Source organism: Cottoperca gobio, chromosome 20 (assembly GCF_900634415.1).
Source record: "Cottoperca gobio chromosome 20, fCotGob3.1, whole genome shotgun sequence".
Taxonomy (NCBI): domain Eukaryota; kingdom Metazoa; phylum Chordata; class Actinopteri; order Perciformes; family Bovichtidae; genus Cottoperca; species Cottoperca gobio.
The window spans coordinates 17,532,566-17,554,329 of NC_041374.1; the positions used below are offsets into that span (position 1 = coordinate 17,532,566).

A 21,764-nucleotide genomic window follows, 5' to 3' on the forward strand; every position below is an offset into this window, starting at 1 on the left:
GCAGAACTGTGCTCGTCATCAGTCAAAATACTACTCTAGTGTTTGATGATTCAAGTCTGAAAAGCTGTGGAAGCTGTCCCACTTATACTATCCCACACAGACAGTGGATGAGATGAAGGATGTGGGTGGTTGTTGATAGTTTAAATCTCATATGATCTTCTGATTTTAGCTATGATTTTATAAGTTATATATCAATTCTCCCATTTTTCATTCAGTCACTCTTTACACACTCTTTCCTCTTTTTGTCTGTCTGTCTTTTGTCTGCAGGGATCGAGTAGTGAGTTATTCGCTTGGTCGCAGGTTTCCAACAGATCATGTCTGCGGCCAGCTGCAGTTCCGCTTTGAGCTGACCTCTACTATTCACCCAGGTACATAAGGCCTAATGCCATGTAGCAGTAGGATATGTATCATTCCTGCTATCCTCCTTTGTTTAGGTCTCAAATCAACTGTCTCTCTATTGAAAAATGTTTTAAACTTTAAAGCTTTGAAGAAATCAACAACTGGGGATTCTTACAAAATATATTATTATCCGTGCATGTAATTCCTGAAGTATTTGGTTAAATCTGGTTTTAATAACTATGTAATGTAAAAAGGATAAGAGGTAGACGTTGGTACCGGATTTCTCATTTTAAGTTTGCTCAAATCATCGCTTTCAAGAGTTAAAATACCAAACGTGACCCTCAACAGATTATATCAGCTGTAGTTTAATAATGTTAAACCGCCAGTAAGCGGTGTGAAAGATAATACAACTACAAAGATAATACAACTACAAAGATAATACAACTACAAAGTTAATACAAAATCATAATATCCAAGTATCACTGTCCAATTTCAAAACAAAACTGTAATAAATCTGAGCAGCTCTTTTGATTTGTATATGGCCCAACAGTCTAAACAATCTGTCTCTCAACGCCATGTTACTGAATTTTTAATTTAGGAGCATAATCTATAATTCATGCACATGATTTATTACTTTGTCTTGCAAATGTATTTTTTAAGGATTCAAAGATTTAAGGATAATTTATTGTCATTATGAAACAGTGTTGCAAAACAAAATGCAGTTTTAGCTTAGTCCATTATGCTATACCTGAAAAACATGATATAACAGCACAAAAACTTGCATAACACACCTAAATGTCCAACCAAACTGTCAGCGGTTGTGTTGCATTGTGGGTGATATAGTCACCAGGCTTAGAAAAGTAAGAAAATGTGTGAAATAGAAAATATCTGCTGCATTGACTTGTAGTGTAAATTATGGATTATTTAATTTATTGATCAATTTGTTTGTCTGCACTGTAGTTTAGCTATCAAAAATTAAAGTTACGTTTTAAATAACATAATTTAATATAACGTTAAATAACCTTGGGCACCACCTTCTTGAATGGAAATTTGATATTCAATTAATTAATTTAATGTAGTCTCATAATCTGAAGGTTTGCCAGAGTCCATAACTCCATGTCAGTGGGTTATAGGGCTGTCATCATATCAGAGTTTCACTACATGCCTATTGTGGCCAAAAGAATTCACAGTAGCAATATTATCGCAATACATAGAAAATAAATAAATAATGCTATCAGTTAAATTCATCTTTAACTTTGTTTATTGTGCGTTTTGTCCCTTTTTAACAGTGGCGGGCCGTGCATTTCACACCTAGGCCTTCAGTGATGTCCTACACAGTCCTACCTGAATTATTCCACCTCTTAATACCATCATTATGATGCCATGGCTCTAGAAACTATACATTTAGACAGAAACGCAGTATAACCGGGCGTTGCATCACCCTAACAACAGAGTTATATTAATATTTACGAAACATTTAGTTGTAAATAGCAGCCATTCCCAGCAGTACAATGTGCAGTGCCTCTCGGAGGCTGTGAGCCGGGGGTACCGCTCAGTGATTTGAAAGTGGCAGACAAACCATTTTCCCAGCTGTGATAGGCTCGCTAGTGTCGGGGTTGGCCGTTCTCTTCTCACGATGTCTAGCTTTTCTTGAAAAGTTCATCTTGAAAATGGCGTTGTAATTATATCTGCGACCAAATCGACCTCTTCTCCTCCTTCAGCCATTGTGGGTTGAAAAAAACCAGCTTGTAGAAATCTACACAAATTAGCTCGTTCAAAGTTTGCTAGCTCTGCATAGCTCTGCCTCTCAATAGTGTGTATCCAATCAAAAGACGTGGACGTGCTGACGTTATCGTACGCCTGCTAACTGGCCCCAGTGTCCCCAACTCGAAATCTGATTGGCTAACGCCACAGTTTTGTCTCTGTTCAATTTAAGCGACAGGCGCCCGCACTGTTGATTCTGAAGGCCTAAGGGCAGATTTCTTGGACCCTGGCAACACATTATGGCTGAAATATGATTGGATAAAAGCTCTAACATAAAGGCCAGACCTCCAAATCTTGATCTGAGGCTGGAAGCAGCGCAACCAAGAGGAAAGCCATTTAAAAAAAAAATATATTTTTTATTCACAACTCACTTCTCACATTGACAGGTACTCTTGTATTAAATAAACTAAACGCTTATGCGATCTAATTTATGTGCACGTTTCAGTTTGTACCATCTACTTTGCGCATTCACATTCTCTCCTTCGCTCCGTTTTGCGAAGGGCGGGGCTTCGCAGCTGACACACACACACGTGTGCACACACCTAAAGAGCGGAAAAAAGGAGAGGGGAGAACTAAATAGACATCGCGCCACGAATGCGCACGCAATCTCCCCGCGCCACGCACGCGCACGCATTGTGAGCACCCCTCCAAAGCAGTAAATCTAGGGGAAACACTGCACTCTTATGCTGGAGCATCAAATCCGGATTACACAAACAGCTACGTTCAACCTACTGTAATGGAAAGTCAGGTGGCAACTGGTGAAGTCTTCGGTTCACAACCACATTGTGGATATAGTCAGATGGATGGTTTAGGTTGGTTTTTTTTTCTCTGACTTTGGGGTGTCAGAGCACAGGATGCAGCCGACTAGAACTGTTGTATCCAGTTCTGACTTTAGCAATGTCGGAACACACAGATAGAACAGACTGTTGTAGTTTCCGGCTGGAGCAATTTCTCAAAGTCTTCAGTGTTTTCTACAGATTTCAGGCAATCCACTTGAGTTTCAGGAACACAAGGTACAGGGCCATTTGCGTATTAGAGGATTGAGTTGTAAGAAAAGTGGTGGAAGTCTGGAAAAGACATTGGCCGTAGAGACAAGCAGGATGAATAGACAAAAAAGTAAAAAGAGGAAAGAGAGAGAATCTGGTTTTCCTCTCTAATTAATATTCTCATTCAGGGGGCAGTGTCAGATTGAAAACTTTAAGACTTACAGTCTCATAAACAACAATCAATTGACCATGAATTCAGTAACATAATGTTAGGGCATTCTTATACATACAGATGCCGCCACCTAGAATTTTCCCTCCCAGTTGACTACCAGCCAAATCCCAGCCGCTGGGAGTCGGCCCCCGTAGTCCTTTTTCCTAAAAGGACGTGTCTAGATTCCACTGTAAACACACACATTCATTCAATTGCAGGGTTTTACCATGAGATGGCGCTTCCTTCACAAAAACGCATAAACCAGGTCATGGTTTACACCAGGGGTCACTAACAGCGGACCGCGGTCCGAGTCCGGACCCAGATGCCGACCTATCTGGACCCGGACTTATAATCAATAAATTATTGAGGGATTTTCAATTTTGACATTTCTATTTTAACCGGCGCAGCTTTTCTCGTTTTTACAGCACTGGTTTAGCGGTTGTGGAAAGTCACAGACCAATTACATGCGAGTTAAACCATCTCACGTGATGCTACTCAGCCAATCAAATCTGTGCATTCCAGGCAGCAAACATTGAGACTCTGAATACAGACAGATGAGAAGTGAGAGGCGAGTGACAGATGGAAAGACGAGTTAGCGATACAGGGAGAGAAGACGGAGAGACAAGTGAACAACAGACAGGGAGAGAAGACGGAGAGATGAGTGAGCCACAGACAGTGGAAGGAAGTGTGTGTGCTACACACACACACTTCCTTTTTATTTTATTCTCTGGGGAATGCAGAGAGGAGGGATAGCTGTGTTAAACCTCACACCTCAGTCCCTTTGTGGTCTTTGGCTCTCCAGTTTGTGTTAGATAATGTAGTTCATCATTCAGTATTAAAAGCTGTCAAGTTACTGTGAGGTCTTGAGATCAAAAATGGAGCCATCTGTTACTGTACTTCCGATAGCATCATTTTGAAATTTCACAAGAAGACCTGAGTTCAGTCAATTGACTCCTCAGAGAACAAAGTCCTGATCCCCACGCCATATGTACTCTTTTAAAAACATCAGTGTACACAACCCAAACTTGTGCATGCCACAACTGTCAAGAATAGGGTTAACACAACCCAATTTAACAGCAACAACTCTCAAAGAGTTTAGGGGACAGCTAACATCTACATGTCTTCTTTTCTTAGATGATGAGGAGATCTCTCTGGTCTTAGAGTCAGCCTGTCCTGAGGGGAGAAATACAGTAAATGACAACCATGGTGCTGATGTACCTGATGATGATACATTAAGTGTGGGACCTGACATGCCGGACCTCCCCCTGGATGCCCCTTCTGACCCTGAGACCTCAATGCCACCAACCTCCTCAGCAGAAGCCTTCACACCTGAGGAGCTCCATCCTGCTGAGGTGATACCAGAGGAGCAAGAAACTGTGGACGAGGAGAGCACAGTGAGGGAGGAGCCCCCGTCTACAGAGCCACAGGTAGAGCAGGAGGAGGGGGCCCTGGCTGAACAGCAGGAGGAGAACAGTGGAGAGGAGAGAGGAAGGGAGGAGAGGCAGCAGGAGGGAGAAGAGGAGGAAGCTCAGCAGGACATGACCGTAGAAGAAAAGGAGGTTGTGGAGGAAATGCAGTCAAAGCCAGACTCTGACAATCCTGTTGTAGTATCAACAAACATTGGGGTTGCTACTATGGAGGTCCCCACAGAGGGAAACATCACTTCCCAAGAGTCCTCTGTAGAACAAGAGGCCCCACAGCAGGTGACAGAGGGAGAAGAAAGAAGCTGCATCCTCTGCACCTGCAAATCCCTCTTCTCAAACTACAACTCCCATGCTCCTTTGCGCCGCAAAAACCGGCCCTGCTCCCTTCCGGTGTCAGAGTTGGAGACGGTGATTGCGTCGTCCTGCGGAGAGCCGGAGACACCCCGCTCCCACTACATTCGTATTCACCACCTCCTCCACAGTCTTCCCTCGGCCCAACATAGAGCTCCCAGTCAGGAGGAGGAGGAGACCGGGGAGGGAGAGAATACAGGCACCACTCAAGACACTACCTCCACAACACTTAAAACCTCCAAAGAGGAGGAGGGGCAGGAAGATGAGGAAGAGGATGATACAACCCAGTCTCCCTCTCAGGTACGGCCAGAGTATCCAAACTCTGTACCCAAGTTACTATTTATTAACAAGTATATAAGTTGTTGTCTAAATACTTATTTGAGTGTGAAGTATTAACACATCCCCTGAAAAAAACTACTTAAGTACCTTTTGTGAGGGGAAAAAATACCAGCTCACTGCATGCTGTCATATTCTCATATATTTTGTGACGATCTTAAGGTAAATATACAACAACAGTATTCCCAGTCTTAATTCTGTATGTGTGATTACATAATATTGAATATTATTATTATTTTAATTATTATTATTGTTCATGTTATTATATGTAATTTGTACACTAATGATTAAACTAATTCTAAGCCATTATAGCATGTGGCATGACTTTATGTATGGCACGGTGGGTAGGTAGTTCCACCACTTTGGTCCATGTTGAAAATCTCATCAATTACTATATTGACTATTGCCCTGAAATTAGGTACAAACAATTATGTCACCCTCAGGTTGAAAAGAACTACCTGCCGAAGTACATCCTCACATATCAGCTTGCATGACTGCAGACTTTTACTCTTGTTAAATGCAATAATGTTGTCATGCTTTTTGTCTCCAACACTATTGATTTTGCAAATACATCAGAAAATCAGATATGCATGGATCATTATGTCAGAAAAGAAAAGTTTCAAGTCCCAGTTCCTATTACAGACAATCATATATCAGGTGTGAGCCTACCCAGTACTTTTTTGTTCCTCTATCAAAAGCAAAAGACCAGGACTGTTTTGTTTAATCTAAATCTCCGATTGCAGCTTGTGCCAGTATTCTACTGTATACAGAGGCAGGAGGACGCCTCGGTGTCCAAATGAAACATAGAAAAAAAGTATATTTATTTGTAAAAATTTACCTTAGAAAGGGTAAATTACCTCTTCCCAAATTTGGAAAGTCTGTCTTCTGTTTTTTTTTACTAATATAAAGGTGGTGATGGCCTAGTGGTCTAGTGGTACAGCTTCCAAATACAACACCAGATGGTTGTGATTTCAATACCAGGGTGGCCATCATTGTGCCCCTGAGTTGCTCCAAGGGGACTGCCCATGTAATTTGTTCACTGTAAATTGCTCTGAATAAGAGCGTCTGCTAAATGACCTGTAATGTAAAAAATATGTAAACCAACTTAAATCAAACCTCAGAATCAAATGTGTTATGCCAAATAAATAACAGTATGTTTTTAATCTAGGGCTCCCTTTTATGTATTGTTATTTAACTGTCTAGACATTCCTGCAGGTCCCAGAGTGTCCAGGCCCCTGCTGTCATCGCTCCCTACCCCGCAGCCTCTCCATTGAGCGGCTCTCTGAGCTGAACCAGCTCCTGGAAGGTGAAGGAGTAGGACATACAGCAGTCAGGAGGATCTCTCCCTCCTGCCTCGAGAGCGAGGAGGGGGATTCCAGTAACGGAGGAGGAAGGAGAGTTGGCGGGAGCACCCACAGACATCCGGGTGAAAACGAGTGTGAGTTTTGCAACACCTCCTGCTACAGCACCTCCTGCTACAGCACTTCCTGTTACAGCACGTCATGCTACAGCAATTCGGGCTACGAGGGAAGGAGCCGCTTCTGCAGCCATACCCGCCTCTCCTCAGTGGACAGCAACAGACTCTCTGGTAGTACCGTCTTCTCCTCACAGGATGAAGATGAAGATGAAGAGAGTGCCTTCGAGTCAGTACCTGATGCCGGCCTCTCGCCAGAGGGTCAAGAGGTGGGCGGGGCAGGAGGAGAGAGGAGGACGGAGAGGTTGAAGGAGGTCAGGAGAGGACAGCAGGGGGAGCCAGCTGTGCCAGGGCCTAGCGACAGAAACAACATTGGTGAGATAAAACCTTCTTATTGATTGTCTGCTGGAGTCTCAGCTTTATTCTGTGTTAAAACTTAAACATGCATGTAATTACAACAGCAGAACCTTCAATTGGTCAGCTGCTATGGAAAGTGTCTAGCCAGTTAGACCCCTACTGTTTCTCTGTGTTTTATTTCATTTCATTTTAGGTGACACACTGCTTACACCTCTTTATATTAAAAGAGCTGTCTTTAAATGAAGACGATCACAAATTGTACAGTACATTTTAAGTCAGGAAACAAAAGCTAGTTATATAACGTAAAGTAAAATGTAAAAGCTTTTCTTTTTTATTACCTCTCAGGGGCATCCTGGTAGCCTAATGTTTATTAACAGATGTCATTGTAGATTGTAAAATGACACATTTTACCTGAACTTTATGACATGTAAATTGTCATATTTAAATATATCAAATTGAAACAGGCAGATATTAATCCACAACTCAAAGGCTAAGGATGTCTGTATGTGGAGGTGGATGGTGCTGGGTTTGCAGTTACACCTGGTATTTATATGCATTCCGGTTTTGTGTTCACATAGTAACCAGTTCTCATTTTTGACATGGCTAGGTATAGAAGATGCTGGTAATGTTACTGCACAGCCTGCAATTATTTTATTCTACTGCTTTCTAGTGTCAGGCATCTTTGGTGAAGTGATGTTGTAGTTAATGTGAACCCACCATTAATTCAGCTTTTTGGCTTAAATCATGAATCATGAGGTATTCCTAATGGACTGGCTGTGTTAAAGACACGTCTCATAAGGTGTTGCATTAGTTTTTAGGTTGTTAGCATTTGTTACAGAGTTGGTGCCAAATTTAACAATTTTTCAGAAGAAAAAAGAAGAGTCTCAGCTTTCAGTCATGCAATTTCAAGAATGTTTAGGGACTCCAGGGTGCAGAAATAATTTTTATAATAGCGAAAATAACACTTTTATTGCATGAACTGCATTTACTTTCACAGGCAGTATTTTGATATGACCAATGAGTGTCGCTCGTAGTGATGAACCCACAGAAAACTATCCCTTTTGCAGCAGTTCCCCTAACTGTACGGAGTGTGTTTGCCTCTTTGGGCTCATTGTTTTTGGTTTTACAGCTTACAACTTTACTGTGTTTTTACAGTCTTACGGCTCATCAATCCATCTGCATCAGGCAGCTGTTTTCAGTGGAAAAGCTATCTCACCTATACACTACCTGCTCAGCACCAAACAGCAGACAGACAGTTAGACAGCTGGTGAATATAGCAGAGCATTTAGCAGCGAAAGAGTGAGATTGTTTTCTCAGAAGGTGTTAGTGACCAAAGACAGAGCTAAAAAAAGTTCCCACTGCACTTGATGAAAATCATGCACTGTAAAACTGCCCAATATGAACCCAGGGATACTAGGCGGGAAATACATGGATATGGGTAACAAAAACAAAAACTCTGATTATCTACCGATAATCATAGTCATTATTTTTTTCATCCCATTGTCGATAAAATGAATTGGCTGCAGCCAGCCTCTCTCTGTCTCACCCAATGTCCTGGCTACAGCACTAGCTAATTGGTTACACGTCACGAGTAACCAATCGCTTTTGTCCAAAGCGACTTACAGTAAGTGCAAACAATCATGAGGATACAACTCCGAAGAGCAAGAATCTTGAAAGTACATCAGCTTCAAATAGGTACAATTATTTAAGTGCAGAACAATAGTTTCAAATAAGCCAAACAAAAGTGCAACATACAGAAACAATAGAATACAAATTCAACCATCATCTTTGCAACATACAAAGAACAGAATTTCTCGTCACTGTGTTTTGTAATTTTTAGTAGAGACTCCAGTCTGCTGTGTGGTAATGCACTTCACTAATGACACAAATAATTGTACGATCGGCTTCTGTCCACAGTAACATGCCCCACCCGCATTTGACAATATTTATTTGTCTCCTTGATAACTAAAAATCAGTATCGGTATCTGCCAAAATATATATAATACTGCACAGTCCGCATCCAAAATTAGTTTCCTAGACTGCCAGGTGGTATAGTGTATCCCTAGTATTATGGTTATTTATCGTGTACTTTCTCTCTGATGTCCTGTAGGCTCAGGCTTCTCCCCTCCTGTTGGCCATCTTCCAGTCCTGCGACCCAGCCATGACCTAAACCATTTTCCTGCTGCCACTGACAAAGCATTACCTCCAAGTAAGAACCAACACCTCACATTCTTACTCTGGAGTGACATCCCTACACCTGGGTTTGCTTTTAGTGTGGCTGTGTGTTTCAATCAAGTGCATGCTGCCATTTAAGTTTGGTTTCCAAACATATTCCATCTCCTCTGTGGTTGCCTTCACCATCTTATCCTTCCTTATTGCACAGCTTTATTTAGGTTTAGATATATAGCTTTATACTGCCCTGTCCTGCTTGGTTCATGGTTGGATCTGCACTCAACTATTGAATGGCTTGCTGATCTTTGCTGATTCAGCAAAGTGGAGGAAGCTCAGCTGCCGGAAGGCCCAAACTCCACTTTGCTGCTACATCATCATCATCCAACTAAGAGTCCCTAACCATTTTCCTGTTTCCCTTGCATGCAATATAAAACATACATGTTTTATGATAAAAAAAAAGTTGCAATCTGTTTTCTGTTTCTCTAGATTTATACAACAGCCATTAATAAACAAACATATCAACACCTCAATCCGTATGTTTAATTCTTGCACAAATAGAAAAGTAAAAGCAACTGTTTATAGTTTTAGGCGAAGTTGAGGCTCTTGCCAAACAGTCGGGCATCATGTCATCACAGTGATGTTTTCCAGGTTAAGTACCATTGTGCCCGTATAGAGACCAAATCCTGATAATAGTAAAATAAGTTTTAAATTCTGTTTGTGTTGGCTAACTTTCCCCTCGTGCTTCCAGTCTTTATGCTAAGCTAGGCTAACCACTCTGGAAAATTAAACAAATAATCAGATTCTGAGAATGTTGAACTCACAATATACTGTATGTCACTAAGTGCTTAGTTGCTTGCTTTTAACTATACATTCACATGTGTATCTTTTTCAGCATTGGTTGCGTGCATCCTCAATAATTAACACTATGTAGAACAGTTAGGGAGGTTAAGTAAGGTAAGCAGCAGACTCTGAACAAATTACAAGAACATTGGAACATTTTGAAGAGAAAATAAGGGAGTATATTATTGTTCTTCTGCTACGATCTCAACATGAATAATGTGCTTACATTCTTGAATGTCACCATGTGTATACAAATCAGAAGTTGTCAAGGAAGATACTACACTGTTGGCAAGAAGATTGATATTGGTCTGTATCTGTTGGATGTATAAATAGGCATGTCTTGCCACATTTATTTGCTCAGCAATATAATAAGGTGATAAAAAGTCAGTGTTGTGTTTAAATGGCTTAAGAAGATTGTTGGTGCCTAATGAATTTAATTCTGTAATCCAAGGCAGATACACACACATATATATATATATATATATATATATATATATATATATATATATATATATATATATATATATACATATACATATACATACATATACATATACATATATACATATATATATATTTCAGTCGCAGTGTAGCGGACATGTTTCCCGACTCTGCCATCGCAAGGAAGTAACCTACTCATCGGGGGAAACAAAAGCCACACAACTCATCAATTATCAAATAAATTGATGATAATAACTCATCAAATAAAATACATAAATCTTATAAACATGTCTATACAAGTAATACATACTTTAAATAAACATGTATTTCCTGAATGTATATACCCGTCCCTTATGTGTTTACGTTTACATTGGTGGCTGAGAGCTGTTAAAATATAGGCGGAGTCCGGCAAAAACAATTCCCTTATTTTGAAATTCCAATGTTGACAGGTATGATTGTGTTGCAGAGATATATATTGAAATTAGCATGCTAACTGACCAGTGACGCCCCGTTCAGTCTGTAATACCACTTGTTCCTCTAGAGGTGATAGTGAGTCACTGTAGCTCCAGTATGCTCTGTACAGAAGGTGAAGAAGCATAGCTGCGTGACTCAGACAGATTCAGGGATTGACAATATTACGGCCATGATCCCTGCACGTTTTCATAGTTTGTTTTGGTTTAATCTAAAGTGGCAGAAACAAGAAAATTACCATTCGCGAGGAGGCTGCTTTGCCGGGAGTAGAGTGTGCGAGAGAGACGGGAGACGGACAGATCTTCTGTTAGCAGTCAGCAGTTAGCACTGATTCAGCCAACTCCCTGCCAGATCGTCAAACTTTCTGTTTCTGCCGTTACACAGGTTGGACATCAGCCCGCTGTTACTACTGGTGCTGGAATATTCGCCGGCTGCACGCTCCCCTCCTGGAAAGCATTAATATGTCCGCGCGGAGGACAAAACAAAAACACAAGTCTTTCCCTCGTCTTTAACACCCGGACCCAATTCAACATATAAACTATCAAAACATCATCACAGTGCCACAGTAAACACACGGATAACTAAGATCCATGTGAAGATTATAAGATAGCAGTGTTATTTATACCGACTCTCAAAGTTTCAGCAGTCTGGTCTAATGAACAGACTGACTGATTGACAGGCTTACACAGGAGTAAAAAATACACAGTAAATATATCAACACTAGAAGAGAGAGATATATAGCTGTAGAATACATTACACAATATAAATAATATATTAGAATACCCTAAAACGAGTCGGCAACCTTTACTATTAAAAGAGCCATTTGCCCCTCTTCCACCAAATAAGATTTGTCTGGAGCCGCAAAACATATTTGATAACACAGCTTATAAATGTTATATATAGTTATGCTATATTTGTTTAGGCATATGCATGTTTAGGCCTACTATCGAAATGTATTTAACACAGAACTATGCAGGCCAATTTGAGTCCTCCCCATATTTGTTGAATCAAATACAAATAATATGATATGATATAAGAATACACAAAATAAAAAATACAATATGAAATTGAAAAATAAAATGATAGACTCACTTCAAATCCAAGAAGCAGCGCCACGCGCACATCCCGAGCATGCACTGCAATAGTATTTAAAAAAGAAATGGATCCAGGAGGATGTCAATCAGCTTCCAGATGTTGCCAACAATAATACAAATAATAACAACTATAAAATATGGATTAACAAATATTACTAATAATAAGAATAAAAACAACTCTAAGAAGGCAAGACTGAGCATGCCCCAACTATCTTATCAAAGAGGAAAGTCTTAAGCTTACTGCTAAATGTAGAGGGTGTCTGCCTCCTGAACACAAACAGGAAGCTGGTTCCGCAGGAGAAGAGCTTGATAGATGAAGGATCTGGCTCCCATTTTATTTTTGGAGACTTTAGGAACCACATGTTATTGACTAACATTCAACAGAAACTAGAAGCTAGAAACTTGGCTAATAACTTTGTTTAATTCTCCCCCACCTCTCTGTTGCCACAGATTGGGAAGCTCGTATCGACAGCCATGGTAGAGTTTTTTATGTGGACCATGTCAACCGTACCACAACCTGGCAGAGACCAAGCCACAGCAGCAAGTGTAACCACGGCATACCCCGCTCAGGATCCACACAGCAGATGGAACAACTCAACAGGAGGTCAGACTGGGAATACTGAGAGAGAACTCCAACTGCAGTGATTAAATATATCTGTCTTGTCTTGGGCTTTTCACCCATGCTACAGCTATAAAAAGACAACATTCCACATACAAAAAACATACAAAGATGTTTAAATTGGCAAACAGCAGAAGCAAACACATACAGTAAACAGCAATAATGTTCAGTAAAAACAAGGATCCTCCAGTCTCTATCCTTTATCTGCTGCTATTTAAATGTTTTTTTTGATGCAGGGTTACATTTATTTTTTTATCTTTTTAATTTACTAAGAGGGACTTTGAACCTCGTAAGGTTTGTTGTTTCAGCATAGTTAATTACTTCTGGGTTTCATGGTGGGAGCATTACAGTGCCGTACAAAATATCAGTCAAGTGCCTAAGATATTTAAGATGTTTATTGCTTTCAGTCTGGAATTAAAATGCTGAATGTTAATTTTTTATAGGTATGGAAGAAATATATCAAAATCTTTGCTGCTCTGCTTTGGAGGGGCGCTCAACGTGCGGCGGGGGGGGGGGGGGCGGGGGGTGTTGCGTGCGCGTGGCGGCGCGGCGCGCATGGGCCGTATCGGCAACTCCCTCTCTCACCTCATGCTTGCCTTCTCATCTTCCCTGCAGCAGGATGCTCTCGGCGCTTCCTCCACCAGCCCCAGTGATGCTTCACTACAAGCATTTGCCCTAATGTCAAGGGAACTTTGGTGCCTGGTGTCCACTCGCTGCAAGGTTTGGCTGGCGCAGTCTCCTTTGCCAGAGACGCGTAGAAGGACCCTTCTGTCCCAGTGGAACCGGGGGAGCTGTTTGGCTCAGTTGCTCTACAGGTGCTAGAGCAGACTGTCCAGGCTAGGCAGACCAGACAGCAGTTCTCGGGTCTTCGTAGGGATATGCGACTCTTCGACTTCGACCAATCCTGGATCTGAGGGGACTCAACAAGTCCCTGAAGGTCTTGCCATTTCACATGCTGAGCACAGCAGACGTTCTTCGCGTTGTTGCCCAGGGGAAATGGTTCACATCTGTCGACCTAAAGAATGCTTACTTTCATGTCCCTATTGTGGCTAATCACAGGCAGTTTCTTCGTTTTGCCTTCCATTTTCAGTTCAGCATGCTTCCATTTGGACGCTCCCTCTCCCCACGGGTGTTCACCAGGTGTGTCGCGGCAGCCCTCTTGCCCCTGCAGTCTCGGGACATAATTCTGCCATACCTAGACGACCTTGATTTGTGCGTCATCACGGTATCAGTCTCAAGGTGAACTTGGAAAATAGTTTGTTTAACCCCTCTGAGAGGCTAAATAGCACTGAAGCACTTCCTGCCATAGCAGAGAGGGAGGCATGTGCTTGTTCGGTCGGACCACAACTGTTTTTATATAAACCATCAGGGGGGCACCAAATCCGCACGGTTGCTAGAAGTGTCCCAGGCTCTTCTGATGTGGGCTGCCCCTTGCTTGACCAGCCTACGGGCAATGTATCTACCAGGGGAGCGGAACCATGTCGCGGACTTCCTCCAGCATGGGAGTGGCGGCTTCATCCAGAGGTTGTGCAGAGCATCTGGGGGCTCTTGTGCAGGGCAGAGGTAGATCTTTTTTAAGGTGGAATTCTGATGGCTCAGGTGTCACGCTGTGGCCGAATACAGCGTTCCTCCCTAAGGTGTTGGCAAGCTCACATCTGAATCGGCCTGTCCCACTGGATCGTGGATGTAATTTCCCATGCATACAGGGCGAATGACCGTTCTCTGCCGCCCAGAGTAAAGTACCACTCCACCAGGAGTGTCTCCATATCATGAGAGGTGTGCCCTTGGAGGACATATGTGCTGCGGCCACATGGGCATCACCGAGCACATTCTCCAGATTTTACAGGGTGAATTTCGCCACCCCTCATCCATTAGGCGTGGTTCTTCTGCAGAGTCTTTCTGCTCCACCTTTATGAGGTAGGCACTCAGGATTCCTCGTGACTCTGTTGTTATAAGTCATCCAGTGTTAAGCACCGCCTCTGGCGGTCAGTAAGGATGAAATAAAACGAAAGTTACAGATGTAACTACGGTTCTATGAATCCGGGATGACCACCAGAGTTCTTAGTCACTCGGAATCTCGTGATTTTGCGAGAAAATTCTGTAGGACTGATCTCGTCAAAAAATATACAATAACTCTAACAACAGTGAAATGTCGCTTTGTGAATGGTGCAGATACCCTTTATTGTAAACCCATTAATACTTCACAAGCCAAATAAATATATAAGTTCCATCTTCATGTCTGTAAGAAGACAACTTGTTGTTTCTGCAGGTACCAGAACATCCAAAGGACCATGGCCACAGAGGAGGATGGTGGAAGTCCGAGGTTAGAGCGCAGTGGCAGTACAGAGACTGATTCTGATATTGCTCTGACAGGTACAGTGCTGAGCCTCCTCACAGTTTTTTCCATTATTTTCATGCCTACTAAAGAACAGAAAAAGATGCAATTCCTAAAGTATTTTGGATTGTGTTCATGCATATTTGTGGGACTATTGACCTGTTTTCACTATTCTAAGAAATAAATACAGGTTAGTATTTGTATCAAAGTCATTTACAATTGTTCTTCTGCTGGAGTACGTTTTTAATGATAAATATTATATTTTCATATATGTTCATATAATACCTCGGTCAAACTCTACTTCAGTGCTTAAAAATACTATACATATACTATAGAGAGAAAGTAATTTACCTGTTGTCTGTCTGCAGGCCCCGCCTCCCCTGTCAATCACCAGAAGATCAGCCATCTCCTCCAATCACCTGCTGTCAAGTTCATCACACACCCAGAATTCTTCACTGTGTTGCACAGTAACTATGTTAGTCCTTCACACACACACACAGAACATTGTCTATATAGATGTATCAGATATAGTTATTATATTTAGAATCACATGACATACAGTATATCACAAACAATATATATCTCTGACCCTTAAATGTTTATGTGTTGAAATAGTCTATGTTAGGATTAAAGGGTACATTTGGTATTGTTCAACCTGGAACCTATATTCCCATGATTTTGTGTCTAAGTGACTAAAGCGCTGCAGCCGATAGCCACGAACGGGCTGCAATGTCATAGCTCGGGGCTCGTACCGTCAATTTATGTCAACTTAAAATTATTGTTTTTGCTACTGATAGTCTCATATTGTTATTATAAGTGTCTGACAACATTCTGGAAAGGACCCTACAGAGAAATACAATTATTTTCTTTACCTTTCACTTGATCTGTAGTTTTGAGTCACTGAGACACAAAAACATGGGACACTGAAATGAGTAAGTTCTTGACTTGAAAAGAAGTCTCAGAAGTCACAGACTCAAAAATTGTTGTTGTTGTTTAGTTGGAATTTGGTCCGGTGGGTCTGGCTGGGTGGTTGGACAATGTGGTGATTGTCTCCTTTTCTTCCTTACTTCCAGTTCCATCCTTCATTTTAAACAATATTTCATTCCTCCTTCCTTCCTTCCTTACTCCTTGCCTTCCTTCCTTCCATTCTTCCTCATTTCCATCCTTACTATCTTTCATTATTTCCTTCCTCCTTTCCTTCTTCCTTAACTTTCTTTCTTCTTTTCTTGCTCCTTTTTTTCTTTCCTTTCTTGCTCCTTCCTTCCTTCCTTCTTTTTTCTTCCTTCCTTACTTCATACTTATCGTCTTTCCAACCTTGCTCCCTTCCTGTCTTCCTTTATTCCTTGTTAACATATTTCCCTCCTTCCTTTGTTCCTCCTTTTGTTCCATACATTTTTTCCTCTTCACATTCTCTCTTTCTTTCCTTCCTCTTTTCCAAATTAAGGAAATATAGGAAGAAAATAGAAAGGAAGACAGGAAGTAATAATGGGAGCAAGGAGAGGAAAGTAAGGAGGAAGGAAGGAAAAAGGGAAGGAAAAGAGGTAGATATAGAGTAATAGTCCTGCTTTTATGCATAAAAACAACCTGTTCAGTGTTCTACAAAAAGCTTCAGCATAATATGTTCATGACCTGATGATCATGATATGATAATAATCATTAAAATTATGCTCTGTGTCTGTGTGGGAAGACACACCCTCATATTGCAACTGGTTTCCACTTATTGCGCCAAAGGGTTATTACGAGTCAGACATGCGCTCTCTGCGTCATCGCGGGGGATTTATTTTCCCCAGCAGGGATCCACCACAGACCTGCCAGGGTTCTATCAAGGAGGGAGGGGAAATGATAAGTGGACAGATCTGTACTCACAAATACATAGCCAAAATAAGCAAAAAAACAATTTCCACTGTTAGTGACGTACTTTATTAACTTATATAAATGTCAAAGAAAACTTGTACTTGTAAACTCTCTCCAGGCAGCCTACCGGGTGTTCACCAGCAGCAGTTGTGTGAAACACATGATCTTGAAGGTGCGTCGCGATGCCAGGAACTTTGAGCGCTACCAGCATAACCGGGATCTGGTGGTTTTCCTCAACAAGTTTGCAGACACTCAGCTGGAGCTGCCAAGAGGCTGGGAGATCAAGACTGACCCCCAGGGAAAGGTAAGTTACATATTTTGAATGAACCTTTAATGGATCTATTGGTGGATGTAACATTATTGTCGGCACTGCGTCATACTTATTAGATAGATGGACTTTATTGTCCACCCTTAGTGGAAATGTGTATTTGGCTTCTCTAGGTACTAAAGGGTAGGAAAAAGCTGAAGAACTCGGAGCTTAAATGTCGAATCAAAACAGCAATCTCCTGATGTAATCTATATATTTATTTAACGCAATAAGTCAAACAAAGAAAATATTCTCAGCTGAGGACACATTTCGCGTCGCCGTTTCCATAGACCGCATGGCTCAAAAAGCCCCATCGTTACGGTCTCACGGCTCCGCTCCAGGTGTGCCCAAACATTTGAAAATTCGCATCTAATACATGGAGTAGGCGTTGACCTTCTCCTCATTGGTCCCAGTTTGGCGCCTACACGCTCCTCCGTCAGCAGTCCGGAAGTGATGGTTTGTTGACCTGTTACTCTTAAAGGGGAAGTGCCCCTATTATGTTTGTAATACATAGTTGTGCAGAAAATACATAATTGTGCAGAAAATACATAATAGTGCAGAAACATCTTCGTAGTGTCGTAATACATATTGATTGAGGTAGGACAAATACATGTGATAGTCTTTCCAGTGTGGATTAATGAAGATCAGGATTAATTTACCTGACAATTCCCCCTTTACACACCATTTATGGTGTGTATAATCTCCAGTAAATATAAGGCACCGAGTGGTGTACAAATTCATCATATGGTATACAAGAATACATTCATAGTGCACTTGTTTTTATTCCAGTCATAAAAATACCTTCTGTATAAAACCAAAGAACTTCATTTGTTATTCCAGCATAAAGACAATTAGCTTCAGTATAATAAAAAACACTTCCAGTAAAAGACAGTAAATATTAGTAAACTTTTAATGTCTGTATAAGATTGTAATATCTGTATACGACTGAGAGACTGTAACTACAATAAAGTCAGTGGCTTCGGTATGGCAGCAAAGAACACTTTGTAGAGTTATTCACACGAAATCATCTTCCTCCTGGCTGTCGTGTTCCTGCTCTATATCATAGTCTATGAGTACCCCACTGTTTGATGCTAGCTCTTTGCTGAGTCTGTCAAGTCCTTTCAAAGCTCTGGTAAAGGATCCATCAGGGGCTGTGTTATTTGGGATGAAAGTACAACACAGAGCCAAACAATTTGCAGACACCCCCTTTTTCAGCTAGCACCATGTCTAATGCAATTTCGTTCTGTAATCAGGCTAGTTCTATCAAATTGCATAAATCTATGGAGAGGGGCTGATACTCGTGTACATTTGTTTTGTGATTGTGGAATCAATTAATCTCGTCATGCGGCTTCTAATTTATGGTATATAACAACATCCACATACAGTAAGTATTTAGAATCAGAATAATCTTTCTTGTCATGTAGGTTTTCACCTACAAAGAATTTGCTCTGGGTTAGCTGGTACATGAATATAAAAAATGCATAAATATTTACAAAATATAAATCGGTGGAGATAATGTACAAATTAATATTGATATAGCTATTAATGCTGAAGATACCAGTGACATGAGAACTCTCCATCTCCCGGACCGTCTTTCCATAGCATCACCAGACTAATTCTCTACCCCTATTCTCTGCTAATTCTTTATATAATGTTGTCAATCTTTGTAAGGCTCTAGTAACTGATCTCTCTGAAACAGTATTATTTGATATAATTGTGCAACAGGATGATCCAACATGGCACACACACACCTTTCTCTGCTCGGAGCATGTCTAAAGACATTCTATCATGTCAATAAGCTGGAAGCTGCTTGTTGTTCAGCTTGTCCCTTAACGGCATCCCTTGTAATAATTAATAAACCTCTGTTAGATGCAATGAATGTAATTAGTCCACATTCTTATTAGTAGTTGCCCATCATAAAAACAATGAGTCAAAACCTGCTCCAATTTGATCTCTGGCACTCCCCGGGGGACTCCTACTGCATCTCTTGTATGCTGTGGAGCTGAAGCTCTCCCCAGGTGCTGTGTTTCTCTTCAGCCGAGTTCAAGCTCACAAGAGTTTGACCTGTTGTGGGCCAAACATAGAAACACTCGACCAGTGTCATCAATGCACATATTTCAGTCTTGTGCTATTGGTTCTGTGAGTTGGAAATCTCTTAATGAGATTTTTGCAAATTGGGCTGAGTGGTTCTGTTACACTGTGCATCATTGTTAACAGACAGTTTTACTCTGTTATTGGTCCGAGTATTACTGGGACTGGGCTTAAAGCAAGGAGGGGCCTGACTGGTACACACACACACACTATATATTTACTGAGCTAGTGGTATACAGTTTACAGTCAAGCCACATATTCTTCTCCACATATCCTGTCTCCCTGCTATTCTATTTCTTACTGTAGTATCTTTATATCCTTTCCACTGACTGCTTTGAGATTGCAGTCTTCTTGTTTTCTACCTTTATCCTAAAGTGTCCTTGTGGACCTGCTCCTAAAACCTCTGCTGCCTAAAACAAACAGTCTCTAATCTCTGGGATGCGATGAAACGATGGTGAGGAATAATGGATCACAATCATTTATTTTCTTACATGTCACTCCTCTCCGTGGCGCAGCTGTGCTCCTCTGCCCACCTGACCTGTTCTGCATATTGTTAGAGGAGAGGGACAGGTTATTACGTCACAGAAATCAAATTTGATGTGGTTGTGCAGTCTCAGGTGCACAGGGCTATACTCACCCTCCTGTGATGACTCTGACCCCCATGTCACAGTCCCCTTCTAAAACTTCGGGTTGTTGAATCTTCACTGATGGTGAGACAAGCGCCCCTATGGGTACCACCTCCCTGTGTAGTCAGACTTCACCACGAAGAGGTCCAGTTTCTGCTTTATGGAGTCAGTGTCTCTCACAGGAGTGGTGATATATTTATGTGTCACCAGGATATATTTTTCTCTCCCTCTTCTTCCTTTCCAAATGGTGGTATATATTTCTAAATATGGCTGATAGTTTTCCCGGCACAGATAGGGAAACTTGGCATGATTTCCAGTGTTCTTTTATACCATTAGTCTTTCACACTTATTTGCATCAACACTGATTATTGTACCCTAAATGTTCTTATTCTGTCTAATGTTTTATGTTTTTGCAGTGCAAGTACTTTGACCTGCAATTCTTACATAAAGCTTATTATTATCATCATTATTATTATTATTATTATTATCCTTTACCCACATTACCTTATTTTACAGTTCATTTAGCTGTAAACACTTTAGCTACACCTTCATATTTATTTAGTTCAGAATATCCGTTTCTCGGCATTCGGCCTTTGAATCAAATGCTATGAATATACTCTATTAATATAATACTCAATATAATACTTCAATATAATACTCCCCCTTTTGAGACATGGTCAAATACCGTGTCTCAATACACACATTTATACATGCTCTTGGTCGTACTGAGTTCTTCTCTGGTCAAGTGTTCTTTCGTCAGTCGTCTCTGTCTCGTATGTAATTATTCTTAGTCCAAACGGCTTGTTCTTACTTTATAGCTGCATCTCTTTCAATATCTCTGTCTTGTGTTCTGGCGTGTTTGTCTTCTCATTTACATATTGTTGTCTACTGAAACTGGATCAGTTCTTATCATATGTGTTGTGCCTTTATATAAAGCAATATACTTTGGTAGCTGTACTGCCTTCAATAAGTCTTCTATTAGAGTGAGTAATATGTTTGTTAGTCAATGTTACCATACCTGTATGCTGTACTTGTTGAGCAAACACATGTTGAACATGCATAGTTACTGTCTGTGTAGATATTTACAACTTTGTCTTTCTTTAATCTGCATGTCTCTGTCAATGCTATCAGTTCTGCTGCTCTGCTGACAGATGATTGGGTAGAGCTTCTGCTTTTAATACGTCGGTCTGTGTCACTACAGAGATCTTGTCACATTCGGATCCTCTAGGTTACTTTACATGATCTGTTATCAAACATTTCTATCTCTGGTTCCTCTTAGGGAACGTCAGTCAAGTCTGGTCTTGGTGAAGTTCCTTGTCCGTCTCTGTCGTTCAGTCATGTGATTCTCCGTCCTCAGCTGTTGGAAATAATGTAGATGGATCAAAGTTGTACATTATTCTATAGTCAGATGCGGTTGTGAAAACGAAACTGACACTGCATGTGTCACTGTTAAAGTCAATGGCCTGAATAACACTTGATGCAGAGGCCTGACCTGCCATTGAAGCTGCAGTTACTGCTCATGTGCGGTCAGGCATTGCCTTATCTACTGGGTCTAGTTGTGAAGAGTAGTGAACCACTGGTCTACTCTTATCTCCATGGTTCTGTGTTAATACTAATGTCATGAAGTCTGCTGTTTAAATAAAAGGCTTCTTATAGTCTGGTATTTCTAAAACAGATGAGTTTACCAAAACTTTATTTTCTTAAATAATTTGTCAGCTGTTTCATTCCCTGT

The 21,764-nt window shown here is 41.0% G+C and overlaps 1 protein-coding gene across 1 annotated transcript in view; it reads left to right on the forward strand.

The window, feature by feature from the left end:
• hecw1a (HECT, C2 and WW domain containing E3 ubiquitin protein ligase 1a) overlaps positions 1–21,764 on the forward strand; it is a 98,161-nt gene that overhangs the window by 45,080 nt on the left and 31,317 nt on the right. The window contains exons 11-18 of the mRNA XM_029458263.1: positions 268–368; positions 4,435–5,375; positions 6,627–7,200; positions 9,293–9,391; positions 12,651–12,804; positions 15,089–15,192; positions 15,523–15,629; positions 17,127–17,312. Coding sequence (XP_029314123.1) covers positions 268–368; positions 4,435–5,375; positions 6,627–7,200; positions 9,293–9,391; positions 12,651–12,804; positions 15,089–15,192; positions 15,523–15,629; positions 17,127–17,312 — 2,266 coding nt within the window. The remainder of the gene's footprint in view (positions 1–267; positions 369–4,434; positions 5,376–6,626; positions 7,201–9,292; positions 9,392–12,650; positions 12,805–15,088; positions 15,193–15,522; positions 15,630–17,126; positions 17,313–21,764) is intronic.